The 17,325-nt window shown below is 41.5% G+C and overlaps 1 protein-coding gene across 4 annotated transcripts in view; it reads right to left on the reverse strand.

Moving 5' to 3' along the window:
* DLEC1 (DLEC1 cilia and flagella associated protein) overlaps positions 1-17,317 on the reverse strand; it is a 57,285-nt gene extending 39,968 nt beyond the window's left edge. For all 4 annotated transcript variants that reach the window (XM_039843298.1, XM_039843296.1, XM_039843297.1 and 1 more), the window contains exons 1-6: positions 14,192-17,317; positions 12,868-13,018; positions 6,283-6,393; positions 4,543-4,742; positions 4,098-4,318; positions 3,222-3,300 (exon numbers count right to left, since the gene is read on the reverse strand). In XM_039843298.1, coding sequence (XP_039699232.1) covers positions 3,222-3,300; positions 4,098-4,318; positions 4,543-4,742; positions 6,283-6,393; positions 12,868-13,018; positions 14,192-14,590 — 1,161 coding nt within the window. In that variant the 5' untranslated portion in view covers positions 14,591-17,317. The remainder of the gene's footprint in view (positions 1-3,221; positions 3,301-4,097; positions 4,319-4,542; positions 4,743-6,282; positions 6,394-12,867; positions 13,019-14,191) is intronic.
* Between the last annotated feature and the right edge of the window lie 8 nt (positions 17,318-17,325).

The following is a 17,325-nucleotide window of genomic DNA, read 5'->3' on the forward strand; positions in this document are numbered from 1 at the left end:
TCTGTACGGTTATTTTTCCTTTGTAATTACTAAATATTTGGGGAGAAACTATACAATTATGTTTCTGCTTAAACTTTTACCCACTAATTTTAGCATTTAGTGGTATGCCTTGTCTGTAGATTTTATTACTGTAATATTTAATGCTGATTATTTTTATTTCTCTCACCCTTTCTATATTATAATTAGAATTCTTCCATAACAAAGAGTTGTCCCTCCTCTTCCATTAATTTACTTTTCTCTGATATTTACTTGTATCAGTATGGACTCATGGATATTTATTTTATTCTTGGGGCTATAGTCATTATTTTGTTGCTTGAGTTGTTTGGCCATTGGGAGCTCTGTGTCTTTTTGACATGCCCTCTCCATCTCTGTCTCTTTTTTAGTACATCTTTACTTTCTAGCACAAGATGCTTTACATTCATCTTATATTTTCCCTACCTCAACCATGGAATCAACTAGTTTTTCAAGGAGCCCTGGTTCCTTTAGCTGGAGAACAATACTTAGAAACCAAGATCTGGACACTAGGTATGCTAACTACTACTAAGTGTCATTAATTCTATCCCTCTCAGTGGATACAGTTAGGAAATATATGCATGTGTACTAATTTACGTGTTCACATGCATCTCTATTTATTCTTATATCTATCTGTGTGTATGTAAAAGAATACACATATTTTTAAACCATGAACCCATACTGTAATTTCCAACCGCAATCAAATATCATAGTTTATTCTAGCATTTGCCCTTTCTTTATTTGTAACTTCTTTCTGCAATCATGAAAATCCTAATTCACATCCATATATTCTTTAAATTTAAAAGGTTTCATCAGTATCAACACAAGTTTATGAAAAAAATGATACTCAGAAGTCTTTCCCTGAAATGTACTAATCACGTATGATTCTCTGCTCACTGTGGATGGCTTTTTCCAGCCACGTGTACTCAGATTTTACATAGTCATAATCATTAAGTTATACTTTGTTGAATTTTAACATTATTTTACATATACTTTCCTATATATTTAAACATTTTGCATGTCTAGCAAACTTCTAAAGGAATAAATACTAAACCATTTATGAGCTGTCACTCACCACCTTATCAAACCCCTTTGGAAAGTCAGACACAGACACACACACACACACACACACGCACACACAAATTTCTTTTTAGTTAAACAGGGCACCCTTCATTTGCTCTCAATTTACCTTACTTAGCAGGGGTAGGCAAGACTGAGAGGTAGACCCATATTCAACTAGTCACATAATTCAGTCAGCACTTATTTACTGAGGGCCTACTATGTGCCAGGCACTGATAATGAAATGACAACAAAAGAATATCATAGAAATAATTCTTGACCTCATTGGGCTTATAGTCTAGTGGAGAAAGTAGATATAAAATTGTGCCACAAAAGAGCCAATGGTACAAAAAGAGCCTGCAACAGAGACATTTAATCCAGCCAGGAAAGGTCAGTGTGATTTTCTAGAGAAGTGACAACTAAGCAAGCTGAAAGGGATGAGCAGTAGACAACGAGGCGAAGACGGGAGGTAAGATTGTTCCACACAGCCTGCATTCACCTCATCTAGAGGCATCCACAGCCAGAACTCCCAAGTCCTGCATATAACTGCCTTTCATATGGCCCTGGACAGCTCTTCGTTTGTCCTTCTCCATTCCCCAACCGAAATTATTTTATCTCCCTTTCTCTGAGTCTTTGCCAACTTCTCCAACTGTCTTTGAAATATGATGCCAGACACAGAGATCCAAAAGAGAATATGGAACTATTAAGTTCAAAAAGTAAACAAATGCTGTCTTTAACATTTAGAAATAGGACTGACATATTTGCCGGCTTCTTCCATGGGTGATTTAGAACTCCTAAAGAATCATGGATTTGCAAGTACTCTATAAACTATAAAGTATAATCCATATGTATGTGAAGGAATTGTCAGCATTAAGCCCAGGTGTCTTTGTACCTGGGAGCAGAGTCGGCGACTACTAAGCTTGGGAAGTTAACATTAAATCAAGAAGGAGGCTGGGAAAAAAGAATGAGGGAAATTTCTACATATCGCTCTTGGAGGAATCCCTGGATATACTTTTAAGTGAGAAAAGCAAGGTACAGGGGACAGTAAGGACAGGGTTCGAATATGTGTACATATTTGCTTATGATTACAAAAAGAAAGAATGGAAGAACCCAAACTAATAGAAATATTTACCTATATGGGTACAGGGAGTACAAAGAAGAGGGGACAAGAATAGAAGTTAGAGGAAAGATTTTTTTTTTTTTACCAGAAAATCATAGCTAATAAATGCAGAAGGAGTAATAGAATTAGAAATCATCATTTTGTAACCCCTAACTTAAAAAAAATGGATCTAGGCAACAATCACATAAGGGTACTGAAACTGTTAAATGAATGGTTGATAAGAACCTGATAAAGGTTGAAGAAGGCTCATGACACATGAAGCCATAATGAGAAACCCACTTATCATGCTCCTCCTGAAGGAGTTACAATAGAAACTACATAGCACCACCAAAGTAGTATTCTTGCCAACAAAAGAAAAAAATGAGCATGAATCTAATCAAAACTCTACATCTAACTACAAGTTTACAGGAAACATGGAGAAAGGAACATGCTTAATGTCACCACGATGATGCAGTTTGCCAGGTGCAGGATATAAGAAATTGCTGTTTCTTCAACAAATAAATAGCGATTTTAAAAAGAAGGGGAACGAGGAGGAATTATCAACTAAAGGAGAAATAAGAGATATTTTAACCAAATGCAATATTTGAATTATGATTCAAAGAAACCAGTTGTAAATGGACTTTTTTTTTTTTAAACAAATGGAGGAAAATCAGACACGGATGAATATTAGTTGATATTAAGGAAACTGTTAATATTGCTAAGTGTGATAATGGTTACATTTTTTAAGTTCTTAGCTGTGAGAGACACTGAAGTATTAACTGAAGAATGACATGACGTCTAGGCTTTTCCTTAAAATGCTCCAGTGTACGCATGTGCGCACACGCACGCACATACGAAGCTGTGGGGTTAACAGAACCACATTTGCAGACTGGAGGTAACTGTCAAAGCTGGGTGGTGGGCAAACGAGGGTTCGCTATAGTCTCTCCCTAGTTTTGTGTATGATTTCAGAACTCCATCATAAAAACTTTTTTAAAATAAGGAAGCAGATGGAGTAGGATCTATAAAAAAAAAAAAAAAGCAAGATTTCTACCTCATAAACTGATCCAATTTCATAATCCGTGAAAAATCCTACCGATGGCTTAGCGAGGAACACCGGAGTATCAGCACAACTGTGAGGGGGCAAAGGGAGAGAAAGGCTATAAGTTTCATCCATGTGATAAAATATTCTGTAGTAACTGATTCATGTAAAAGAAACATATCCAAGCCACCACAGATATTTGCAATACGTCATTTGTTGTTTTTCTTAAAGTTACAAAATAACTTGACAGCATGATCGAATCTCTGAAAATATACGTAGCTACATATTTCATTTTCAATATGCACAGGAGAAACGCTGGAAGCTTAAACACTAACATGTTAACTCGGTTCTTAATATAGGTGCTGCTTTTCTTTGAAATAGTAGTCTTTTCTCATTTTTCTTAAAAGATATTACTTATCTAATAAAGAAAGGTTAATAGTTTTAAGTCCATTCAAATTACTAACCCCTGAAGCGACTGATTTCCTTCATAATGACAATTATTGAAATATAGCTAAAGTCACTCTTTTGAAGAAAAATCGAAACTTATACTAATTATTTGTACTTAATCAAATTTTCAACATTTTTATTATCCAAGACATATGAATCCCAATGGAAGGAGCATATGGCTGTAGAGATTCCTCCCATTCGATTCAGACTGTAAACAGAGGGCCAACACTAACCACTATTTCTTAAGACACTGGCAGGTCAGAAAAGCTCAGGACTCGGGACATCCAAAAGCCATGTCTGTGGGTATCCGGCTCTGGTCTGATAATGACACTGCCATCCCCCCGCCCCCTGCCACAAAAGTCTAAGATCAGACCCAGGATCTTCCGGGTTTTACTCTAAAGGGTCAGATTTTCTGAGAATAGGAGTCAGGGAAAGACACACCTCTGTCCCAGCTCTCCACTCCAGAAATCTCCTGTCAGTGCTGGCTTCCTTGGAGGAAAGACAAGAGACTTGCCTCCACATGGAGTGTTAGGAGGGAAAAACCGGGGGTTTTTTAGGAAGTGGTTCCGACTCTCCATTCTGGCAAGCAGGAGTCGCTCCAGTTCTCTCTGTGGCGCACGTAAATGGTTCATCCAGTTTTTGTTCTTTGATAGACTTGCTTTCTTTGAAACACAAAAACGTAGAGCGTCAATGCCAGGCAGAGGGACTAATTGTGTTGACATCTTAGCCAACTGCAAGGCCCACAGATGGCCAGCGCGAACTCTCCTTTCTACTTTGCTGTGCATTAATCACAACTTCTTGTGTCACCTGGAACTCCTTTCCTCTCATCACCTCCCTGTCCCCACTGTCCACATACACAGCACTGTGCACAGGCTTCAACACTAACCTTGACAGTTTCTTTGGTCCTGAGTTTGGCCTTTGAAGGCGAGTCCCACGTCAGGCTGTCCATAGTGTAGTCAGACTCGTCTTCAGACTTAGTGAGCATCTTCTTGCCTGAGGCTTCAAGCTTCTTGATTGGTTCTTTCTTTGGGACAAAACGCTTCTCACAACTGAATGTCAGTTTTGAATAGCCAGGGGTGAATGTGCCTATGGCACCAAGGACACGGAGTCACCAAACCAAGGTAAGGAGATGGACATTTCTAAGATGACTAAATGAAACCACCAAAGCACAGTTAGCTTAATATTTTGTCCTAAACTTTCATAAACACTATGCCAGATGTAACTGCTCTTCAGCATATAAATTACTCCTGGAACTTATTCTACATACTTGAGACTTAGGACTTGAGTGTTAAAATATTTGTCGTTGAACGTGGTCAAAGAACATGAGTAGACCTCTCTCACACGCATGCATATACACACACTCCATATATGAACATGCTTTTTTTTTCTATTTTTTAAAATTTATATTTATATTTATTTATTTTCTATGGCGACATTGATCAACAAAATCCAATAAGTTTCAGCTGTACACTTTAACAATAAGGTATATATATATATTTACACTGCGTGTTGTGAACATGCTTTTTAAAAGCTCACGCGAGGAATCAAAGTTTGTATTAGCTTTTCATACCTTTAAAATCATCCCCAAAAGGTTAAATGAGAACATTCATTACTAACAAGAATGCAACGAAACTGGCACCACCACACATTTCTCATTGATAAATCCTCAATATGTGTTAACTCCAACCTTATTTATCTGCATGAGATAGTGCGTTCCCAGCTAACTTTAAAATGCTAAGTAGCTTAGTATTCCGTGACATTTGATTCTGCTACCTCTTTCTGCCCTTATTTCTCTACATGATTCAAGCTGTCAGTGGAACGCTTTCCTCAATTCTCAATTGAGAATTGCACCTTCAATTCTCTGGATCCTGATCCTCTCAGCTCAAACACCTTCTCAGCTCTGAAGCCCCAGAAATCTTCAGAGTCTCACTGACTGGGACTGCTGGTGAGCTCATCTTCCGAGCCTGGCGGCACTAGGCCATCCTGATATTTAGCCACAGGGTACACACAGTGTATTCTCCTCCATCCACACAGTTACTCTTGCAAAAATCTACCTCCCTACGTAAGCCCACAACCAAGCCTCCCACCCTACTAATTCTCAAAAGATCTTACCTTCTGTATCACAGAAAACTGGCCCAGTATGCACACATGTACGCACACACGTGCACACACACATACACCAAACCACACATATCCGTCTCTGCCTCGCCTCCCCACTCACCCTTCCTTCAATACTCAAAGGGCAAAAAGTTGCTCTGGTCCTGGATGGGGTCTGGAAAAAATCCCTAGGGCCATGTTCTGACTCCATCAGGAACTCACTCCCTTGCTTATCTAAGTCTTCAGACTCTCCCTCCCTCTTGGTTCGTTCAAATACATTTGTAAACATTTTCATGTCTCTTGGTGTGGACCAGCTGACAAGAGCATCATATTCCACATTGAGGAGTTGGGACTTTTGTCTTGCAGGTGAGGAAGTGGCATGCTCAGATCTGACCCTCCCAATAGTCACTATCCAAATTAAAGTGGAGTAAAAACCCAAGAATGAGAAAATGGCAGCATAGAGGGGGCTGCTACTGAAGAACTTTCCTGAAATGATATCAGAGGCTCTAAGAGAATACAGAAGCATTACCTTTAGGGGCAGAGCAAAATGGCACCTTATGGCTGTAGTAATCATCCGGGCAGATCAAATGATGTTTCTGTAGCAACTCATTGTCCACACATGATCTGAAGATGGTCTTCACTATATAGAAGGGAATGAGGACAAAGGTGTTTTGAACCAGACTGATATTGAAGAACCCACACCCATCTTTCTTCATCCTTGAGCCGAAACCATCTACCAAAATTCTTTCTCAGAACCCTGTGGTGATTTTGAGATTTAAGAAACTAATCAGCAAATGTTTACCAGCCACTTAAAAAAGCCCAATCTTTGGGCATGGCTGCATTGTGATCTTATTTGAGCTAAAATAGTGTTACTTACAGAGAGGTCTACAACAAAATAGAATTAAGAGAAACATGGGAGATGAATAAATGGCCACAATTCTTCACCCATCTCTGTATCCGTACCCTTTGCCATCTGACTTTGCAGTTCCTGGTACTAGAAACAGAGTGTACATTTTCACCTTTGCTTTGGTGAAAATGTGATGTGCTTTGGCCAATGAGATGTTGGCAGTGGGCTTGAAATGTGCTTGTGCAGTAGTTTTTCCTCTTGTTCCTTTGACATCATCATAAGAGCTTTCTTGACCCTGAGAAGAGTTCTAGCCCCTTCACCTGGTACCTCAGCATGAATCCACACGAACAGACCTGAGCCCAACCTACAGCGAGGAGCCACATTCGGCTGGACCCAGATCTTGAAGCTGGCCAGCCAAACCCAGATAGCTCATCCCATCTCCAACTGACCAACAGATACGTGAGAGAGGAAATCTCATTTAATAGAGTGTGAAGTCAGTAATTAATATTTATGGTTGATGAACCAAGAAATAGTAGTAAAAACATATTTTTTAGAGGTTTCCAGAAGAATTAAAGCTAGAAATGACCACCTTTACCAAGTGGAGTGAGGTTGGAAGAGGTGAAGTGGAGGCTTTTTTTTTTTTTTTCCAATAGACTTTACTTTTTTGAACAGTTTTAGGTTCTCAGGAAAATTGAGCAGAAGACACAGAGATTTCCCATATACTCCGTACCCCCACACAAGCACAGCCTCCCCCACCATCAAAGTCCCCCACCAGAGTGGTACATTTGTTACAAATGATAACTTACACTGACACATCATTAGCACCCAACGTCCAGAGTTTACAAGTCACCCTTTGTGTTATACATTCTATGGGTTTGGACAAATATATGATGATATATATGGGTGAAGGCTCTTGATATTTCATTAGAAGATTTTCTAAACTATTTGATTTTCTTAAACCATGTATATTAATACACCGATAAAATTCAAGAATAAATAGAATGAAGGGGAAATTTGGAAGTTGTCAAACTTTGTTGCTTGCTCCATTAACCAACATGGTGACTTAAAATGGTCTTTCCCTTTGGAGGGTCCTATAACCAAGTGTATAGGTGAGACAAGTGAAGAATACATGTTTCTCCCATTAAATATGTTAATTTAGGAATTTTGAGATTTGGTCTAGTTACTGTAATAGTCAAGGTTTGATCAGGAAAACAGAAATTATTATATGTGTATCATATATAAAGGGTTTGAATGTCAGGGATTCTGGAGTGTCAGGGAAGCCATCATTGACAACTTTAGCCAGCAGCACTGAGGCAAGGGGTTCTTAAGAAGTTATCTGGAAGCCGCTGTGAAATTCATAGCTGCTCAGTCATCTGCCTGCTACTGCTTCTTGAAAACAGCATCTTCCCCTTCCAAAACTCAGCAAGGGCCTCTCATCAGTGACCTATTCTGGAACCATCTGGGAAATGCACTCCCTGGCCTCTCCTTTGCAATATGGAGACCTTGGCAGGGAGTGGCAGCAATGCCGAGGTGACACAATCTAGCCCAGTTCTTGAGGACTTCGATGATGGCCGATTTGAAATATTAAAAGATAAAACTTACATAAAAAGGGCTAAGGCCATGTGGGAATAAGATGTACCCTCTCCCTTCCGATGCCAGTCCTCTCTGTCCAGTCCTCCCCCAGGGTGCGGGTGGTTAGGTGTTATGTCTGCAGAAGCAGGGGCCAGTTTATCAGAGCTTTGGAAAGTCTCTCTCCATGTCAGGCTTGGACTATGTACCAGATGAGCCTTGAAAAACCCTGCACTAGCCTTGTGACCATCCTCCCCCGCGCCCCCCTGGGAAGGGGGTGCTTCCTGCACTGCCCCTATGCTCCTGAGCATGGCTCTGCAAAAAAGGTTGGCTCTTCCAGTACCCAAAAGATAATGTGGAAAATTTATCAGCTAGGGGAGATAATGAAAAGCACAAGATGTTTTGCAGAATTCTGATCTTTCTCCCTCTGAGAGACATTTACATATGTTTCTCACCTTGTGACATTTGTACTAGCAAACAGAGAAAGGCTGCCTCTGGGCTTTAAGAAAAGTTTGACGGGAAGGTCCTCATCATCAATCATCTAAATTATGAAAGAGATTCTTGGGTCACGTTGGCCCACACTAAAAGGAAGGGACAAGAGGAGCGTCTAGGGAACTAAATTAACATCTCTACTTCTGCTACTTTTAAAATAAAAGAGAGAAACATTAACAGCAGAAGGCTGAGAAACCAGGGCAGACAATGTCCTATTATAGCTTAATATTATCTTGAGTAAAAAAAAAAAAAATGAAATAAAGGTCATTGAGAACTTCTGACTGGTGTTTGTTTCCAGTTCCCAATGTTTTCTTTCACTACAATAAACAAACAAACAAACAAAACACTTAACTGATTAATCTCCCCTGATCTCTAGTGAAAAGAATCCTTCCAAAGACAGAGAGAGTATCTTACTCTCAGGGCTCAGAGGATATCAGGCAATTAATAAAACCTCCTAAGAATCTGCTACTAAAAATCTCTACCTAAGTCCATAGGTGAGGGAGAGATTCTGGCAGCTACATGACTCTACTGTGGAGCTGAGGAAAACAGGAGGTGATATGGAATCTGTGCTGAGTGTCTACTATCTAATGGGACCTGAGCCTCAGAGGTGGCAGGCCTGACAGAGGATAGGGCCTCAGGCTCACAGCCACAGCCTAAGGGAGTCATCTAACCTCCTGTGACACTACCTGGTCAATCATCCTTCCTCCTCCTCCTGATAGAAGAAAGAGATAGGTTCTGACTGCAGACACACTCAAGTTCAAATCTATGTCCTAGCCCTTCTGAGTTGTGAGAATTTAGGGAAGTTATTTGATCCTCTTTCTGAGTTTAGTTCCTGCACCTAAGAATTGGAGAGAAACCTACCTTATAGAATCATTGGGAGGATTCAGTGAAATAACCTACACAAAGCATCTTACACAGCATCTGGTCCCTAGCAGGACCCCAAAAGTGTAATGCCTTTCTAAGCCACTATATTCTCCACTTCTCCCTCTTTCTAGACCACAGATATGTCAGGTCTCCCCATCCTAAAAATGTTGTCCCTTCTGCCTACAGCACTAGAAAATGATGATTTTTCAGGGAAGCAGGAGGATACATCAAAGCCTTTGGGGAAAATAAAAGGAACCAGGGCTTCTTGGAGAAATGGCTGATTCCAAATCCAGGGCAATAACTATATGAGATGAGCCTGGAACATCTGACCATCACAGAAAGTATGGATGTTATCAAAGAAAACTATTGTTGTATCAAAAGAGTTAGGAGTCAACTTGAAAAGGCTTGACTGGCCAAAAATGGGACAACTGAAGCCTCAATAAGAATAAATATAATTGTAGTTATGAAATCCATGAGTTCATAATGATACTAAAAACAAACTAAATAAACTTCATTAGTCATGTTTGAAAGATGCTAGGGGAACCAACTCATTATTTTAAAAGCTAGTAAATAAGGAGAAAAATTAATCCTACCCAAAGTAGTTGCTGAAAAATTTCTCTTTATAGAAGTATGCCAGTACCCCTAGCATTTCATTATAATTTACAACCCCAATGAAACAATAGATCTAGGCAAAGACTGCCGGCATCATGAAAAGAGAGACATCAGATACCATGTACCATTTCAGAAGGAAACACACAGCACCATCTATAAAGTGGTCTTGCCCCTTCCACTCTCCTCCCCAAAACTGAACCTGAACCTCGTGAAGTCTCTAGAACTAATTAGTGAATTGCAGGAAATACGGGGATCATAAGAACAGCTTAACCACCACCACAGTGTTGAAATTCGCAAAACCAGACTATGGACAAGTCTGAAGAAAAAATAACCCAATTATTTTATCAAATAAATTGATTATAGAAAGTATCACCAAAGAGGTGGATGATTGAGAAAAGTTTTCAGTGATTGCTCATGTGGTGATGGAGCTTTGATGAGGAAAAAGATATTGGTAAAATCTGAGAACGCCTTTCCACGAAATACTAACCAATTATAATTTGGAGAATTTAATGTGGAAAAATCCAAACAAACACCAATCTGGCCAGGTGATCAAGGTTAACATCAGCTGTGCCTCCTGGTATGCCTTAGTGGGGAGAGCACAGCATAATTTATGTGGTGTTGCTGCCAAGAATGAGTCTGAGTGTGGTCATGAGGAAACATTAGAACCCTACAGAATGAAAGGCCTGTCAAGAACTGTCGAGAGAGGATTCTGAGATGAGGAGTGAGAAGCACCAGAAATCTGCCTCTCCACCTAGACAACAACTGCACTAGCAGAACCAGACTAATGTAACGATTTTGGAACTATGGAGTCTGTTGAAGGCTTGTAACTTCCGGGGAAAGACATGAACAGAAAATCGTGGTTAATGTCTGTTCCTAAAAGAGTAGCAGTTATGCATCCCTCATCTCCAATTCCATAGTAGGCATTTGTGAACATGTTTCTAGGGTAACCTGCACACAGTTTGTGGGAACCTAGGTGAACAACAACAACAAAAAAACCCTATCTTCCAAAAATCTTGGATCTGTGCTCTTGATTGCTGATAATTGCTTCTGATCACAGAGTAGACAAAAAAAGCAGTAGCTGCTGCTGTTGCACCTGTCCTCATTGTTACAAACCCTTCTTCTTCCAGCTGAAGTGACTTCCAGGGAATGTAAAAGACCAGCACCTTTGTCCCATCCCTTCATCTTTCTTTTTCCCCTTATAGAGTGAGATATTAAAGACTAGTATATTCAAAAACAATTGACTATATGAGAAAAATTAGAATATAACAGCACATGCCCAAGGAAAGGCTCAGAAAAGACCTAAGACGACCTTAAGTTTATACCTGTGCTGACCATCAGCACAGACAGCCTACAATAATTAAAAAAATAAACAAAAACAAAAACCAGCAAACTCTGGGGAAGGAGAATCTGATTTCCAGAGTTACCACAGTATTAGATTCAATAGCCCAGTTTTCATTAAAAAAAAAAAAAAATGCGATACATATTAAAAAAAACCAGAAAAGCATGGCCCATTTCCAATCAAAAGACGGATAGGCAGAATGATAAAAAAAAAACCACATGATCCACTATGTACAATCTACAGATACACTTTAGATCCAAAGACACAAACAGATTGAAAGCAAAAAGATGAAAAAAAGATACTCCATGCAAATAATAATCGGAGGAAAACAGGAGTGGCTACAAAAAAAAAAAAAAATACTTTATAGCAAAAAAAGTTTACAAGAGGCAAAGGAGAACATTATATATTAATAAAAGTTTTGATACAGCAACAAGATACAACAATTATAAACATTTACACACCTAATGACATCAAAATAATAAAGCAAAAATTGACAGAACTGAAGGGAGAAATAGACAGTTCTTCAATAATAGTTGGAGATTTCACAATACCCCAGTTATGATAATGGATAGAACAAGACAAAAAGAAAAGTAAGGAAACAGGACTTAACACGATAGTTTGTTTTTTTTTTGGAGTGGAATCTTTAGTGTTTTCTACATATGAGATCGTATCATCTGCAAATAGAGATAATTTACTTCTTCCTTTACAATTTGGATGCTTTCTTTTTCTTGCCTAATTGCTCTGATTAGTTTCCACTACTGTGTTGAATAGAAATGGTGAAAGCAGGCATCCTTGTCTTCTTGTTCCTGATCTTAGAGGAAAAGCTTTCAGTCTTTCAACACTGAGTTTGACGTTTGCTGTGGGTTTTTCATCTATGACTTTCATCATGTTGAGGTAGTTTCCCTCTATTCCTAGTTTTTCGAGTGTTTTATCATGAAAGAGTGCTGAATTCTGTCTAATTTTTTCTGCGTCATTTGAGATGATCATGTGATTTCCCCTCCTTCATTCTGTTAATGTGGTGGATTAACACTGATTAATTTTCCTATGTCAAACTCTCCTCGCATTCCAGGAATAGAAAGTCTCCTGGACCAGAGAGGAGAAAGAGCCACTGTGGGCCAGCTGGTGACATGTGAATGGGATCTGTGAATTGGAGGTTAATGTTGCGCCAATGCTGATTTCTTGGCTTTAGGGTTGTATGTTGGTTATGTAGGAGTGACCCTGTTAGGGAAACATGCACTCTGAAGTGTTTTGTGGTAATGAAACATGCCATCTGTAACTTGCTCTACAAATATTCAGATAAACACTAGAGAGTGAGCAATGGAGCAAATGCAGTAATATATTCACAGCTGGGGAATCAGAGTGAAGGGCGCGGGGGTGTTCTTTATACACACCTGGAGGCATCTTGAGGATGGGCTGTAGGACTTGTACTCTGGCCTGGTGTATGGACCGCTCCTTCTCAGCATAGGCCCGTGCACTGGCCTGAATAATATGTCTCTCCAACATTTCAAACTCGTCCAGCCGCTGCTTATAAAGCTCCCGAATCTGGCAGGTGGATAATCAAATGCACGGAAATATGGTGAGATCACATGGTTTTACTCCACCTCGCCTCTGCATCAGGGCTTCCGTGAAACATAGAGCAGTCACAGAACTATAGAGACCATCTGGTCCAACCTGACACATGTAAAAATTGAGGGCCACCCCCAGAAGAAAATGGCCTAAAGGTTTCATAGGAAAGTCAGCAACAGAGGCAAACTGGAAATCCTGTCTCCAGATTTCACAGTAAAGAGAGCTGCCATCCAAACTCTGAAATACCAAATACAAGTTAGCACACCGCTGTAGTAGAAAAAGGGGTGTGCCGCCCAGATCCCCCTTCAAAGAAGGGCTTGATACCGAGCTGCTGGGAGCATAGAGCACACAGCCTCCAGCTGTCAGCCCTTCAGTTTATCTACCTCAGCTGCTTGAAAGTGCTCAGCTGAGCCTCCATAACCGTACTCGGACCCAGCAGAGAGGACTCAAGCCAGATGCTTTCCTCCTTCTACAGATGAGGAAGCAGAGCTGTGTTCCAGAAACGGGGCATGCCTCCTAAAATCTGTGCATGAATGCCTGTTAAAATTGTGGCGTGTGTTACAAAGGCAGGCATCCCAAAGGTAGGGGGGGACTTTTAATTTTAACTCCAAGGAACTGCAACTATTCAGCTGTCTGCCCCAATTCTTTTTATGTATATAGGCAGTACAGGCATAACTCCTTTTATTGCACTTCATTTCATAGCGCTTCCCAGGTGTTGCATTTTTTATAAATTGGAGGCAAGACTCTCCGTCAGCAAAAAGATTACCTCTAGCTTTATTGCATACTCCCTTTATTATGGTGGTCTGGAACCAAACCTGCAAAATCTCCGAAGTATGTCTGTATGTCTGTGTATGTGTGTAAAGAAAAAAAAAAGTAAATGTTACAGATACATGCCTTACGTGTGCAGCATATGTGTACTTGTATGAGTGTGTGTATAAAGTATCCTTCCACCAGAATGTCGGATAGGGACTTGGCTCTTTCCCAGCTGCATCTCCAGTGCAGGGAACAGTGCCCGGCACCCAGCAGGTGCTGACACTTGTCCAGCCTTTCCCGGGGGCGCGCCCTGGATCCCACGCACGGTCTCCCTCACGGTCCGCAGGCGCGACTCCCCGGGTGAACACAGAGCGCGGGGGCGTGGGGCCGTGTTACCTGCTGCAGCTCATCCACGAACTCCTCGTGGCGCGCATTCTCGCTGCCGCGGGCCTTGATCAAACTCGCGCTCACCTCCTCGCCGATCACTTCAGCCGTGTACAAATTACGGAAGACGCCGGTGAGCAAATGCGAGATGTCTTGGGTGCGCAGCGAGGTGGGGCGCAGACGCAGCAGTTGCGGCTCGGGGGATGGCGAGGGCGCAAGCGGGGAGAGACGGCGGGGCCAAGTCCTGAAGCTGTGGTGGACGTCATCGGGATAGGCGAGGGAAGACAGCCAGGTGGACTGGCTAGGGCTGCGGATCCGGGTCAAACGCGAGGATGGCGTCCACGTTGCCCCAGCGAATGCGTAGGACCCAGACTGGGCCGACCATCGGTCCCTGGCTTGTCCAGTCTCCATGGCAACTAAAACGCCGCTAACTCCCCACCGCACTTCCGCTTCCGGTCCCGCCTTTCCCCTTGTGCCTCCCAGTTGGGCGGCTTGGTTGGTGTCGTCATCGTCATAAATATGCCTATCATCAGTATCACCTGTATTCAGGTGAGCTTAGCGTAAGGCACCAATAGACGATAACTGCAATTTAGTGGGTGAAGACCAAGTGGAGATAAATGTTTGTGGTCATGGAACCACAAAGGAAAGGAACTTAATCGGGCTCTAGATTGAACATGAGCAGCGGCTTTGGGGAAGAAGAGAAAACCAAGCAGAGATTTAAAAGAATGAGTAGATTCACCATTAGTCATCGAGGAAGTGGAAATTAAGACCACAGTTTGAAAGCACTACACAGTAGAATGTGAAATCAATAAATCAACAAATAAATCAGCAAATCAATAAAAACAAATTAGTCAACCAACCAACCAAGTGCTGGTGAGATTTGGAGCGAATCGAGTTCTCATATATTGCATGGGAATACAAACTAGTATTGCAGCTCTGGAAAACACTTTGGCAGTTGCTTATAAAGTTACACATACAGTAGTCCCACTCCTAGGTATTCTCCCAAACAAAACCCAGTACGCAAATGTTTAAGGCGGCTTTACTCATGATCTCCAAACCTGGGAAAAAACCAAATGTCCTATCCGCTGGTAATAGGATAAATAAATTATGGTACATCTATACAACGGAATACTCTCAATAAAGAGGAAATAGACCATTGATACAATAGCATAGATATATTATCAAATGCATTATGCTAGGTAAAAGCAACTATCTTCAACAGGCTATATACATACTAAATGATTCCATTTTTCAGACAATTGGGAAAATGCAAAACGAAAAAAATCAGTGGTTGCCAGGAGCTGGTGATAGGAACTAGTGATGGCTCCAAAAGAGCATGAAGAAATTTCTTGAGGTGATGGAACTGTTCTATATCTTGATTGTGGTGGTTACAAAACTGTATGAATTTGTCAAACTTCGTGGGATTGTACACTATAAAGGGTGAATTTTATTGTATATAAATTATACTTCAATTTTTTTAATTAAAAAAAAATGAGTGGCAGTAAGCCAGGCGAGAACGATAAAGGGCACTTGATGCAGAAAGACCCCACTGTGCAAAAGCTGGGAGAGAGCATTGTATATAGGAAGAAACGAAAGAAGTTCAAGAGTGGGATTGATTGGAGATCTGAAAGGTAGAATTGACGAGACTTGATGGATGATGGGAGTGAGAGTGAAGAGGGGTCAAGGATGACTCTCAAATATCCTGAGTGTGCAAGCAGGTGGGTACTTCTGTCATCCGCTGAGATGTTCGGGAAGAGGATGGCACTTGTCCAGGGCAGCAGTTTGACATCACATTGACTGCCATCATTGGCACAGTGTGGCTTCTGCTCATAGGCGATACAACTAGCTACTTTTTACTCCTGGAGTGAGTCTGTCTACCTTACAGCTTGAAAACCACTTCCTGAGATGAGCCTGAGGAGGCTTGCCCACAGACCTGGCCCACTTCCGCTTCTCTCGGTTAGGCCTAGCTCCTTCAGTTGTCCTTTCCAGTACTTTTCCTGTCCTCAGAGCCGGCAAGGCAGGGCCCCTGCCCTGGACTGTGTCCTTGAAAGGACTTTGCTCTTGCTCTCCTCTAGAGGCACCCTTCTCTACAGAGAGAGGAAGCCACGAGGCCAAAGTAACATGTCCCATGCCTGCCATCCAAGTACCTGCAACGCCAAAATTATTTGCCCAAACACCCTAAGCTATTGACAAGACCTGTGCAGGCTTCTTGTTTAAGGCCTTCCTTCCTTCCATTGCTTGGCTGGTATGTGCACTAAGGGGTAGCTTTTGTGGGAGGTGGAGGGAGCTTGGGCAAGTGGGCTGGTTTGTCAATTGTTACACAAATGCAAGGTCCCCAATAGTGCAGAAGGAACGATAGGTGGGAAGAGAAGTGGAACAGTCTGGGGGACCTCCATTGCTCTAATATTAGGAGTGCGCCTGCCCGGACCAGGTGGTCTTGTTAGTTAGAAGCAGTTCCACTTGTGGAGGCTCCTTGGCCCCCTTCCCTGTCGCAGACGACAGGACAATGGATTCTTGCCATTACATTTGGCCTCTCCATCTTGCCTCCAAAGAGACTCAGAGTCGGTCACAGGGAGTCTGACCCAGCCTGGGAGAGGTCTCCCCTTTTTCTGACCCCGCCAACCCTCTGCCTGCAGTTTCCTCTGCTCTGTACAGGCCAAGATCTCCAGTGACCCTCCAGTAGCAACAGCCACAACTCTGTCCTCATCTTCCTGCACCTTTCAGCAGTATCTGCTGCTGCCCATTCCCTCTGAATGACATACTCTCCTCTCTGGCTTTCCCCTTTCCTCTGTGCTTCCCCCATCTCCACCCTTATCTCTCTCTCCCACTGGTATCTCTCTGCCTAATGATCTGGGTTCATCCCTGATTCCACTGTGCCCAGCATTCAATTTGTTTGCCTTCTGACTAACCAAATCAATGAATAGTTCAAACTCTGAACCAGTAACAAAGGGTTAGGGCCACCTTTGAACTACTTGCCAGCCCCTTTCCCTATGAGGAATTTGTCAGCACAAAGCAAATTTCTTGAGTTGCCTTCTTCATTTTAAAACCTGTTCTGCTGACCAGAATTTTTGTTTGTTTATCTCTAAAATCTTTTTACTTTCAAGTTTCAAAAGTTATACATCATCATGGTAAAAAAAAAAAAAAAA

Source organism: Pteropus medius, unplaced genomic scaffold (assembly GCF_902729225.1).
Source record: "Pteropus medius unplaced genomic scaffold, Ma_sr-lr_union100, whole genome shotgun sequence".
In the NCBI taxonomy this organism is placed as follows: domain Eukaryota; kingdom Metazoa; phylum Chordata; class Mammalia; order Chiroptera; family Pteropodidae; genus Pteropus; species Pteropus medius.